The sequence below is a fragment of the Phoenix dactylifera genome, chromosome 1, assembly GCF_051530095.1.
Source record: "Phoenix dactylifera cultivar Ajwa chromosome 1, Ajwa_hap1_PhDact_Kaust_v1.1, whole genome shotgun sequence".
In the NCBI taxonomy this organism is placed as follows: domain Eukaryota; kingdom Viridiplantae; phylum Streptophyta; class Magnoliopsida; order Arecales; family Arecaceae; genus Phoenix; species Phoenix dactylifera.
In genome coordinates, this window is record NC_143190.1 from 37240719 (window position 1) to 37253789 (window position 13071).

The 13071-nt window shown below is 41.9% G+C and overlaps 1 protein-coding gene across 1 annotated transcript; it reads left to right on the top strand.

Moving 5' to 3' along the window:
- The first annotated feature begins 6740 nt into the window (after positions 1-6740).
- On the top strand, positions 6741-11930 carry LOC103723106 (tryptophan synthase beta chain 1-like). Its single transcript, XM_008813919.6, has 5 exons — positions 6741-7315; positions 8567-8923; positions 9555-9997; positions 10115-10209; positions 11530-11930. Exons 1-5 carry the CDS (start codon positions 6989-6991, stop codon positions 11703-11705), a joined length of 1398 nt encoding a protein of 465 aa, XP_008812141.4. The 5' UTR covers positions 6741-6988; the 3' UTR covers positions 11706-11930.
- The last annotated feature ends 1141 nt before the right edge of the window (positions 11931-13071 follow it).

Below are 13071 nucleotides of genomic sequence, written 5' to 3' on the forward strand. Positions count from 1 at the left end.
CCGGCATCTCAACGATGCATCTCGACCTGAGCTCGGGGCGCCAAGCATCTTCGACGATGCGCCAAGCATCTTCGATGATGCGCCCTAGCCCTAGCTCGGGGCGCTATCAAACAAACCTCAGAGTTGGAAAGGCTAAGCCGACCTCGGAATTCGCCAAGCCGACCGACCTCATCAAACATATGTCGCGGCTCCCAAGTCGGCCCGACCTCAGTGCTCATCGAGCTGACCTCAAGTAAATGTTGCAACCTCTAAGTGAGCTTGACCTCGCCCACGGCCGCATCCACGTGCACACCTACGCGCGCCCTACGTCTGCATATGTGGCTGTGTATTACAACCTCACCGCACCATGCTTTACTTGCTGGCCACTCCACGACATGTCGACCAGGGGCCATACCCTGCCATCTCTATCGACGCCATGCCATTCACAAGGACGGCCTACATCGTGCATCTCAAGCCAGCTCTGGCTGCACGCCACCTGGGTACCTCTACAGGAACTATAAATAGCCCCATCAGGTAATGCCTAGAAGAGTTTTTTGACTGGACCCACTAAGATCTACTTTAACTTAATCATCAGAGGGCTCTCATCAGAATCCTACTGATGAGACTTTGTGCAGGTCCGCCGGCGTGCTGGAAGCGGCGTCCCACTCCATTCCGACCTGTAGCTCCCCTGACTCCTTCGGCGTGGTCACCCTCGGGCCGAATTTGAACCACAACAGGAAACATTATCCCTATATATGTTTCTGCAATCGAACCAGTTTTGTACAACCATTTCACCATTCTCTTATTTTATGTCAATTCTACTTATCAATTCAATCTGGTCTATTATCCTACTTTCTCAGCTTGTTGAGAAGTAATTTCTATCTGGAACCCCGTCTAAGACTCTCCATCTTTCTTTTTTCTATAGAATACAAGCCTCGTGGTAGTCCTAAGATGCAGTTCACAACAGTGTTGATAAGAAGATCTTGAGCCCTCCCAAAACCAAAAAGAAAGACCCAACGAGATGGATCGAGAAAGGCTTGGTCTTCCAAGGCCTGTTAGAGCTCTCTTCAACCTACTCATGGATCGATCAGTTTCAGGTCAAATAAGAAGAATTATTATCTTCCACCTCTAAAAGGCACCTACACCTAATGGCCCACTCCATCCTAAAGAGTGACTAGGACCAATTCATCCACATTTTTATGTTCCAATTGAACACTTTTCTTTTATGGTCAGGTTACCAAAGGAGCAATACTGATCATTTCGTATTCATGAAAGGAAGAAAAAAGGAAACTACTGTTTTCTTAGTGTACTCAGTTTAGAACTCTAAATTCACAAGTAAAATAATGATATTAGTCAGCAAGGCAACTAGTAAGCAAGTTGAGTAAGACAACTATTATTAAGTCGAGCTAAAAATGCCAGCAAGGATTCCTATCAGAAAATGTTTTGGGGGAATCCCGACAATTATATACCTGCTAATCTGATGCCCACCCCACCTCATATATTGTGTCGGAATGGTATTTCTCGGAATGGTATTTCCTACCAATCCATGCCATTCTTCACAATATACCTAACAAGTCGGGAGGTGTAGCCGTCTTTGCTATAAAAAAATCGTCATATCTTTTTTTAAGATTTTCAGGTTGCTACTCTAGCATCTACTTTGTCGGGTCTTGAATTAGATGTTTCGTCTGCTTCTTCAGGACCTCTATTCTCTTCTTATGGTTTAACTGATACTCCTATAGTCCTTTTGTGAGGGCCTGGCCCATTGACCGGCCCACACTTGCTTTGGGCTTGGGGGCCGGACCGACTAGGCCAGGCCCATGGCCATCGTGCTTGTGGCACGATGAAGGCTGAGAAGAAGACTCCGAGGAGTCTTCTTCCTCCTCCGAATCCAGCAAGAATCGAGGACTCCCAGGCCAATCCAAGTTCGTCTAGGACTCGAAGACCTCACCTATTTAACCTCCCCACCTCTTTCTCCTCCATCGACAATCATCGAGCTCCCTTCTCTCTCTTTTTCCCATTGAAGTTCGTGGTTACTTGTCACTATGCCCACCAAAAATCGAGGCCGGAGAGCTCGCCGGAGCCGAGGTATCCCCACCCTTCTTTCTCTCTATTTTCTCTTCTTCCCATGACCCAACATCATGGTTGTTAGTTAAGGAATCGACTGAAAATCGTAGTCGTCTTTGCTATAGAAAATTTGTCATATATTTTTTTTTTCAGATTCTCAGGTTGCTGCTCTAGTGTCTACTTCATCGAGTCTTGAATTAGATGTTTCATCTGCTTCTTCAGGACCTCTATCCTCTTCTTATGGTTTAGCTGATACTCCTATAGTCCTTTTGTGAGGGCCTGGTCCATTGATCGGCCCACACTTGCTTTGGGCTTGTGGGCCAACCCGAATAGGCCAGGCCCATGGCCATCGTGCTTGTGGCACGATGAAGGCTGAGAAGAAAACTCTGAGGAGTCTTCTTCCTCCTCCAAATCCGATAAGAATCGAGGACTCCCAAGCCAATTTGAGTTCATCTAGGACTCAAAGACCTCACCTATTTAACCTCCCATCTCTTTCTCCTCCATCGACGATCATCGAGCTCCCTTCTCTCTCTTTTTCTCATTGAAGTTCGTGGTTGCTTGTCACTATGCCCACCAAAAATCGAGGCCGGAGAGCTCGCCGGAGCCGAGGTAATCCACCCTTCTTTCTCTCCGTTTTCTCTTCTTCCCATGACCCGACATCACGGTCATTAGTTAAGTAATCGACCGAAAATCGACCAAAAGAAGACCCTATTTTATTTCCCCTATTTTGGCTGAGTTCTTCCTTCTTTTGAATGCCACCGTCATTGGCGTTCATCTTTGAGGGCCTTAACCCTTCCTTGCATAGGTCCAAGTCAGAGCTAGACCCCAGCCGCCAGCGAGTGGGCTAAAAATCTGAGAACAACCAAGCCCAAAACCTCCCTTGTTTGGCCCTATTTTGGCTTGGTTTCGACCGCCCGGCCACCGCCATCGGCTGCCCAACATTGCCATCCACCACCTCCGACCACCACCTCGTCAGACCACACGACCATAGCCACCGTCCGTCCTCTCTCTCTCTTCCATATTGCTGAGGAAGAAGAAAGAAAGAAGAAAGAAAAAGAAGAAAAATAGAAGAAGAAGAAGAATAAGAAGAAAGAGAGAGAGAGAGAGCCATCCCTCTCTTATTTCTCTTTCTTCTTCTCTCTTCTTTCTCTCTCTACCTTCTCTCTCCTCTCTCCACTTTCTCTCTACTTTCTCTCTCTAGAATGTCTAAGGAACCAGTATCGGATCCTGTTGACCTGATCTACGAACCTGAGTTAACCCCTGTAAAGGGCATAATCCGCCTTAGTGCCCGGGCCACCTACTGGACCGATCATCCTGGCCCCATTGATTATCCTTGAAACTCCTATTGATGAACCATGATTGATTAATCTTGGCCCTACTCGAGTTTATTCTCTATGATTTATTGATCAAATCGCTCAGGCTCGACCCATCCGGATCTGCTGAACATTGTCACCCAACTAATCATCTCCTTTCTTATTTATTTTAATTTGAATGGAAGTTAATCTCACTTTTAATGTTGTTAATATGGTTAACTGAATCGCCTAGTAAAGTTTGATGGCTTAAGGCGAAAGAGGTAAGTAAATCTTACACTCTTTACTAGATTTCGAACTTGCATTTTTTATGATCATGTCTTCTATGCATAAAATCTGCTTGTTGAAATATCATGCTTTTCTTAAAATTATGGATCATCATATGTGTTATAAAAATCATGCTTTATTGTGAAAAATAGTTTCATGAACGTTTTGAGAAAAATGGTTCTGTTATGAATCAAGTCATGCCATTTAGTATTTTTTCACCTATTTATGTGTATGTTTTAAGAAAAACATATAAGTTTTCGAAAGACTCTTAGATAGCTTTGTATGATCCCTTGCATTAGGACAATCGACATCCACAGCTAGCATCCATACGAACACTAGCCTCACCAATGGATATAAAGTTGGTATACAAATATGAATATGTGTTGATTACGAACACTAGCCCTGTCACAGGTATAAAGTGATTATAGCACGAATATCTATTAGTAATATTTTGAACTATGGTGTGGCTAAATGGTAGAAGAACATTTTATGTATTTATTTACAAAATGAACTTGAAGTTATGGTTATAAAATATGAATGATTTATGCATTCATGATTGGCTCTATGATATATTTTTAATATATCATATTATTAAATGCTTATTTTGGAATATCTGTTATTTTATTTAAATGATGCATTGGCATGAAAAAAACTTATGCTTGATCCGATAAATTAGTGAAAGGTTTACTTACTGAGCTGTGTCACTTATATATCTCTATTTTTTTCTCTCTCTCCAAGCAAATAGGATCAATAGTAGGGGTGGCAATCGGGTCGGGTCAGATATAGGTCAGGTCAGAAAATTATAAACCTGAACCCGACCTATTTATTAAAGAGGTCAGGAATTACAACCTGAACCTGACTTATTTAATAAACATGTTATCCGACCCGACCCGTTTAAGAAAAAGGAAGGGTGGGGTGGGGGAGGAATGGGAGGAAAAGAGACGAGAGAGAGAGAGAGAGAGAGAGAGAGAGGAGGAAGAGAGAGAGAGAGAGAGGAAGAGGAGGTGGAGAACTAAATACCTACTTGACTACTTGTTAAGCTTCTCGTGGCTGGCCGTCCAGCAGTGGAGGGAGCCGAGGGCGAAGTCGTAGGTAATCAAGGAGAAGTGCAACGCCGTAGCCGCCGCCTCGCCTGTGAGAAGTCAAGTACTGGAGAACGCCGGGAAGACGGACCAAATGGAGAGAGAGGTTCCTTTCGGCAAGAGAGAGAGAGAGAGATGGGAGGGTGGGGTTCCTTCTGGCAACTGGCGAGAGAGAAAGAGAGAGAGAGGTGGGGGTCGGGATTTCTTTAGATAAGAGAGAGAGAGGTGGGAGGGTAAAGAAAAAAAAGAGATTACCTGCTCATCTTTCCCGATTGGCCACCCCGCACCGCCGCGGCTACGCCTGAGCCGCCGCCCCGCACCGTCCGCGGCTACGCCCGAGCTGCCGCCCCGCACCACCCGCGGCCTCCGCCTTACCCCGTCGCCGCCGAAGCTTCATCGGTCGACCACCACCTCGAGATCTGCCTCGACCGCCACTGTGCCGCCGTTGCAGCGCCGCACCGAGCCGCCACTGCTAAGCACCGCTGCCTCCATCGAGCACCGCCACTTCTGCCGCTCCACCGCTCGGATTCAATGCCCCCTTACCTTTCCGATTGGATGCTCCATCGCCTTATCTAAGCCGCTCGCCGCCCTCACTCCTCCGCTCGCCCGTTCGGCCGCCACCCACATTGCCGTCCACAATAAGAGAGAGGTGGGGGGTTGGGGTTCTAGCAAGAGAGAGGTGGGGGTTGAGACTCGAGATTTCTTTCGACAAAAGAGGGAGACGTGGGATGCCAGGAGGGTTTGACAGAGAGAGAGAGAGAGAGAGAGAGAGCCATGGAGGCCTGGAGGGTTCGACGGAGAGAGAGATGAGGAGGGTTCCTGTCCCATCTCATTAAATCAGCTTAGTACTAAGTAGCCTACACTGGAGCAGCTAAGCAGCTATCGCTTTTCTTTGGGCCGAGGCTTGGGTCGGTCCTGTCTGATCCAACCCGACCCATATATTAAACGGGTTAAATAGGTCAGACATCTAAAATATGTATCCAACTCAATTAATAAACAGGTTAAACGGGTCAATCTTTTTATGATCCGAACCTATTTAGGCCAAACCCGAATCTGTTTATGGCGGGTCGAACACAGATCGGTTGGCGAGTCGGGTCATATTTTGCCACCCCTAATCAGTAAGGACGAAGGTTAGTTCAGGCTTGGAGTTCGCACTAGCAAGCTTGGCGATTTTATAGAAGAATTTTGGTATTTTAAATTAGCTATGAATTTGTTATCAATGATTTTTTGAATATTAAAGATTATCGGTTTGGTATTTATATTTGGATTCAGACGTTTTGAACCAATATTAGTTTTTATTTAATGAATAATAAAATTAGATTTTGATATATTGTATTATATTTGAGATGGATCTGAAAGACAAATGAAACATTTGGCTTCATGTTTTCATGAGTCGTACCCCTCGATAGCATGGCCATGTCCCACTCTAGATCTAGGGAGCAGCAAATAAGCTCCAGACATAAAAATACAGAATCACCCCGCATGCCTAAAAGACTCAAACCTCTCGTTCTTTCGTTTCGTTTCTCTTTCCTCTTTATCGTCTTTAAGCAACTAGGATTTCTAAGGTTCCATCCATTTTCTAGTTTTCATCGGAGAATGGCAACCAGCTATAGTCATAGATACTTTGGAAGTGCTATACATCCCGTCTACTTCGGTGATGAATAATCTTGAGCAGTATTTTTTTATAAAATTGTTAATTTTTATTATTGATAAATGCTTGTTAAAATTATATTTTTTAATTAAATCTTTCTTTTATAATCAAATCTAAATTTTGTTCAAATTTTATTAATATCTAAAAAAGTATTCGATTTATATTCATATTCGGATAAGAAAGGATATGTTTAATATACTGCATTCTTATTCGTTTATAACAAATATATATATGCTTAATATCTAATTTATATCCGTACCCATTAAAATAAATAGAAACTAATTTTAATATTTGTTTAATATCTATATCTATATTTATATTTTAAATATGAATATAAATATAAATATATCCCAGCCAAACCATGTAATCCTAGTGCTAAATCCGCAGGAGATTGTACAATGAACCATTTCGCCAACCTCTCGTCCGATCCTCGTGGGCCCTGAAAAACATTCAGACGACTGCCACGTCATCCACCTGCTTTTATTGGCAACGACATCCACTGGATCTTGACCGTCGGCCATTTCCATGTCTGGAACGCTCACCGCCCACTGGAGGTTTAAAGGGTCGCCCCCGTGCCCCCGTCATCGAAGCAGTGAAGCACCAAAGCAGCCAAGCCCGAACTCCGTCACCGCGCAATGGCCGTCACCGCGAGCTCCGTCCACGGAAATTCTACCGTTCCCCGCTCGTCCTTCCATGGACTCCGGATGCCGCTGAGATTGGAGAAATCCCGGCTGAGCCCCTCCGCGATGCGGTCACCGCCCTGCCGTGCCGTCTCTTGTACTCTCGCCCGCGAGCCGGCCGCCGTCAAGACGGAGGAGAGCCGGGCCGGCGCGGCCCCGCGGCCGGATTCGTTCGGCAGATTCGGGCAGTTCGGGGGGAAGTACGTGCCGGAAACCCTAATGCACGCCCTGGCCGAGCTCGAGGTCGCCTTCCGGTCTCTCTCCCAGGACGAGGATTTCCAGGTTCGATTCCTTTCCCCTTCTATTCGGTTTTTGTCTTTTAAAATTGATAATGATGGATTTGATGTGTTTTAATCTCTTTAATTATACTTGTCAGCTAGAATCTATTATTTTTATGTCAATTTTTATTTTTATTTCAATTTCTGCTAAGATCTATTTTGTTCCCTTTTGCTCGGAGCAAATTTTAAGATTTTTTTTGGCCTTGAATTTGTGTGTATTTTATAAGAATTATATTTATGAATATAAACTAAAAGAAATATAGATTCGATGTATCTACTATTTTTCATGGAAAAGTTCTCGCCCTTTTAGTTGGCCCGGTTTTTGGTGATTTTTGTGAAGACGTCGATCTACTTGTTCAATTGATATGCTCGCCTGCGAGTGAGGTCTAATTAAAATATATGCATGGCTGATTATGTGAACATCTATGTGTTCTAACGTATGATGTATTACGCGTGCAAGTATGCTTGTATCTATGGATATTTGTTTGTACTTTTGCATGTTTTGGGGAATGAAAACCCTAACCCAAGCCTTTTCTAGATAGAAGGGCATAGATCATGTATAAATTGAATAAATCATCAAAAACGACTATTGTTGCTTACATTTTGAAAACTGCATTGGAAAAACTTTTTGTTCGAAGATTTCAATCAGGACGAGCATAATACAAGGACGATTTGTAAATTAACTGCGAAGCTTTCTATGGAGGATATCATATAAAAGTGTTATCTTTCTGCATCGAGGTTACTCTGCATGCTCCCTTACCCAAGAACTGGTGTAAGCTAGAAATGCTGGGAGTAGATGGTGGGAGTGATTTTAATTCGATCACTTGATAAAATTACTTTGTCCATTCTCTGAGTTTTCCTAACTTCTAATTGTTCTCCAACCCTATTTTTTGGGCAATGAGTTGCCAAGCTCCTATGCTAAATGGATGAATGATTGATTTTGATGAATATGTCTAGGTTCCTAGTTCTAGTATTGAACTCAGTGTAACCTGAAGTTTTGATGTATAATGGCAAATTTACTGGAAATAATAAGTCTGGCCTATGAAATGGGATGTTGCATCTGAAAGAAGAAATTTAGCCCATGTTTATCGCCCTGTTTATTTTTCAAAAATTTGTGTGATGACATTCAAATGTGTTTTGATTCCTTGTATATTTTGTATTCCTGCAACTTAAAGCGACTATCTGTTACACTGCAACTTCTTCTTATCTTTTCATCAGCTTGTTAAGTCTTTGCATCTATTTTCTTCTATTGTAGAAAGAATTGGCCGGGATCCTTAAAGACTATGTTGGTCGGGAGAGCCCACTCTACTTTGCAGAACGACTAACAGAACATTACAAACGGTCTAACGGTGAGGGTCCACACATATACCTAAAACGGGAAGATCTCAACCACACTGGGGCCCACAAGATAAACAATGCAGTTGCACAAGCTTTACTTGCAAAGCGTTTAGGAAAGAAACGCATTATAGCTGAAACAGGAGCTGGTCAGCATGGAGTTGCGACTGCTACAGTATGTGCAAGATTTGGAATGCAGTGTATCGTTTACATGGGTGCTCAGGATATGGAGAGGCAGGCCCTAAATGTTTTCAGAATGAGGCTTCTTGGAGCAGAGGTTTGTAATTAGTAGCATATCTGATCTTGCAGGTGTTAATTAACATTCATGTGATATAGAACAAGCATGGTTGAGGTATTATATTGTCTTGTATATTTCAATAATTCTTAAGGAATCTCATCTTCTTGCATCGTAGATATGCTAGAAAATCACTAGATTAGTTGCTTCCTGTTTGAAGCAGCTTGATTGTATTCATTTGCTCCACCTTTTTCTAGTAAGATCATCATTTCTCTTCAAACCATTCATTTTATTATTATGTTATTCTAACATTGGTTCATTTTGTGACGAAGTATAATGAAGTTGTTGTACTTTGGATTTTTTAAATAGCTAAGATAAGATGACAAATTGGAAAAAAACATTGAGGAATTTTCTGTAGTACGTTTTAGAATCTGATTCATTAGCTAGTGAAGAACATTGTTTTCTATTTTGCTGATCTTCAGTTGATAGAGCTTTAAATTTTAATATTGTTTCATTTGCTACATCTCTTGTCAATTATGTGGTAATGTACTATATCTCGAGGTCTTGCATGACTCTTTATGAGGCCGACACTTTGGTGCACTGCTTTCTCCAAACTAATATAGACAGTATCATTGGTTGATTTTTGAACTGTTGTAGTGGACACTTTATGTAGGTCAGAGGAGTTCATTCTGGGACTGCAACTCTGAAGGATGCTACTTCTGAGGCCATACGAGATTGGGTGACTAATGTTGAGTCAACCCATTATATTTTGGGGTCAGTTGCTGGTCCTCATCCATATCCAATGATGGTGAGGGATTTCCATGCAGTGATTGGTAAGGAAACGAGAAGACAGGCAATGGAAAAATGGGGTGGAAAGCCAGATGTTCTAGTTGCCTGTGTTGGCGGGGGTTCAAATGCAATGGGACTCTTCCATGAGTTTGTTGACGACTCAGATGTAAGATTGATTGGTGTGGAGGCTGCAGGACATGGATTGAACAGTGGTAAGCATGCTGCAACCTTAACAAAAGGAGAAGTCGGCGTACTGCATGGAGCAATGAGCTATTTGTTGCAAGATGATGATGGACAAATAATTGAGCCACATTCTATTAGTGCTGGGTAGTATGCTATAACATATTCCTGGAACTTTTTATCCAAATCATGACGTTTCTATTTATTTTGTTCTGATCTATACTTATGAGGTCAATTCTGATAGTTCTATATTAAATGTGTTAGGTTGGACTACCCTGGTGTTGGACCAGAGCACAGCTTTCTGAAAGATACTGGACGTGCTGAATACTATAGCATCACCGATCAAGAGGCCTTGGAAGGTATAGAAGCAATAGTTCTCATAGTTCATATGATTGTTGATACTAATTTTTATTAAGCAAAACCATATGAAGTTATATTTTATAAGGAGTGAAGTAAATTTTGAGCCCCTTGATTTGTTAATCTCTATCTGTATTTTAGTGTAATGCTGTAAAATGCACATAGAAAAATCATTTGTCTCTCGAAGTATGGAAGGTAATCTTGATTGTTGAACTGTTTCATCAAATATTTTGTAGGATACCGCAAAAGACACGGTGCAGGGAGAATAGCGTAGGTATGAACTAGAAGATTAAATATGGTAGTTTGTGAATCTAGGTGTTTGAGTCTGCACCAACAGGAAAAAATTAGAGAGAAGAAAAGAAACTTTAGATCTGAAACACAATGCAGATCTGCAGAAATTCTTCTATATATCTACTTCATGATCTGTATGGAGCAATGTTCATTTAGATTGGCTGTGATGCCTTAAGCATTGAGCGAAGTATAAGTTATATATGTTCTTTTTAAAGGTGGAAACAACATCAGCAGATATATTTTCTAATTCTTAATTTCCTCTTATATATTACTTTTCTGAATTGTTTAAGAGAGAAAAGTCCAAAACAAGGGTGGCTGAAACCTATAAAATATGTCTTTCCACTTCCTAGAGGAGGAAGCAGGAAGAGACCACATCCTCTTATCTTGTCTTTATCCATATGCCCCCTCTTTAATCTTTATTGAAAGATGGATAACAATGTTGAAGCCAATCAAGATGATTGAGGACAAGAATTCAGCTTCCCATGGCCTCTATGTGTAGGGATACATCCATCCAATATATTTTCGGGGAAGAAAGATAAAACTTCAGTTGTCTTCTACCCTGCTTCTTGGTGAATTTTCTGTTTAGGCTGTATCCCCAGGATTGAGGTTTCACTTGTTCATTAATTGTGCACTTAATTGAACTCTCTCTCTCTCATGCAATATGCTTCCAGATGCAACCTTTACAGTGGTCAATTTATCTGACCGAAAGATAAAAGTGTGGTCAAAATGGTGGAATTCTTAAAGCATATAGACCATGTTCTGCCTAATGGAGCTTCAGTTTTACTTTCACAGCAATTCTTTTTGTCCTAACTTGATAGCTCAAGGTTGAAGTGTATTATTATTCATTAGTCATTCGAGATTCCTTCATACCTTTATTCTATTGTATCTAGGTTGTTAACTATATGTTTGTAGTCTTGCTACCATGTTGTGCTACCAGCTCTATTGTTGTTCACACGCATGGGATATTTTATACTTGATTTCAGTTATCAACATTCTCAGGATTCTATTAAATGAGTTTTATGTGCACTCAGCTTTCAAGCGCGTGTCACAATTGGAGGGTATCATTCCAGCTCTAGAGACTTCGCATGCTTTGGCCTTCCTGGAAATGCTCTGCCCGACCCTTCCTGATGGAGCTAAGGTGGTTCTCAGTTTCAGTGGAAGAGGGGACAAGGACGTCCATACTGCTGCAAAACACCTTCAGCTCTAATCATCCAATCTCAGAGCTTGCATTGAACAGAAATAAAAACCTTGTTGGAAGTTTTGTTCAGGTCTACAATATGCCTTGTTATTCACCAAATATTTTATGATGTTTCGCTTTATTTGAGCAGTTATCAATGATCGAATAAAGTGTGACCTTAAGGAAAAAAGGCATCTAAGCATGTTGTATTATTCTTTAATGTTACCTAATTATATTCAAGTTATATTGTTATCATAATGTTTTCTGGACTATGGAGTAAGGGCAGGGCCGATTAGTTGGCATTGGTGTATAAGAATATGATCCATTTGGCGATGAAATTTGTTTTGTTTCTTGCGGACCTTCAGGAAGTAGGAAATACAGAGGTTCGCTAGGTTTTATTTACTAAATTCTTCGAAGCCGAGTTCCTCCGAACTAAGTTGGGGGAGGAGGTTCTAGGTAGACATGGGACCTACCTCCTTCAGGTCAATTGCAAAGATCTACAAAACTACAATTAAAATCCAGCCTTTTTCCCTGTGGATTCTGGATTCAATTTGGCCAATGTTCCACCTTGGACCTCAAAATAAAACGTTGAGGACTATGCTTCACACTAGTCTGACTTTAAGCGAGTTATTACATGAAACAATTTTACTACTCCGGCGCCTGCTAGGCATCGTTGTTATCTTTCTTTCTGTTTTTGATTCTCTACTTCTCTACAAGTTAGTGAGATATCACATAGATATTGATTTCCAAAAGCTTTCTGCCATCAGTTGCTTTTATTTTCACTCTTTCTTGAGATCACAAAATGAATAATTATTGAAAGAAACAGCGTCTAATTCATATTTCTTCTTAGATTTTTTATGACAATAAGAAAAAACAAGAGCAGTACCAGATGGCTCCTTTTTCTAAGTTCTGGTAATTTGGCACATAAGTTTGTTGAACTGTATGAAGAGGGATGGCGTCTCCTCGTATCGTCCGCAACCAAGCATCCCAAGCCACCCTTAGTGGGCCCTTCAATTCCGAGATATCAACCAGAGATGTCAATAGAGCGGGGCCCGTGTGGCCTGAAGAACAAGCGAAGGATCAGGTTGCAGGACGGGCCCGGGCTTAGAATTCACGTCAGATATTCAAAAATTTCTGCTGCGCCTGGTGACGCCTTCATGGCGCAGGATTGGAACCGATCCAGAAAAATAGTGTCAGTCGGGTGAGTCTTGGGCCTGATCTCGGCCACTGGGTTTTGGGCTTGCTTTGTTTCCATGGCAACCTTAAGAAATCTGGTTCTTGGCCGCAGAATCCTAATCTCCGATCAGCTGGATCCAAAGGAGCCATATGATGGTGAAGGAGGACACCCTTACTTTGAAACATTTGGGCGATGGTGAGAAAATAGAGTGATCTTTTA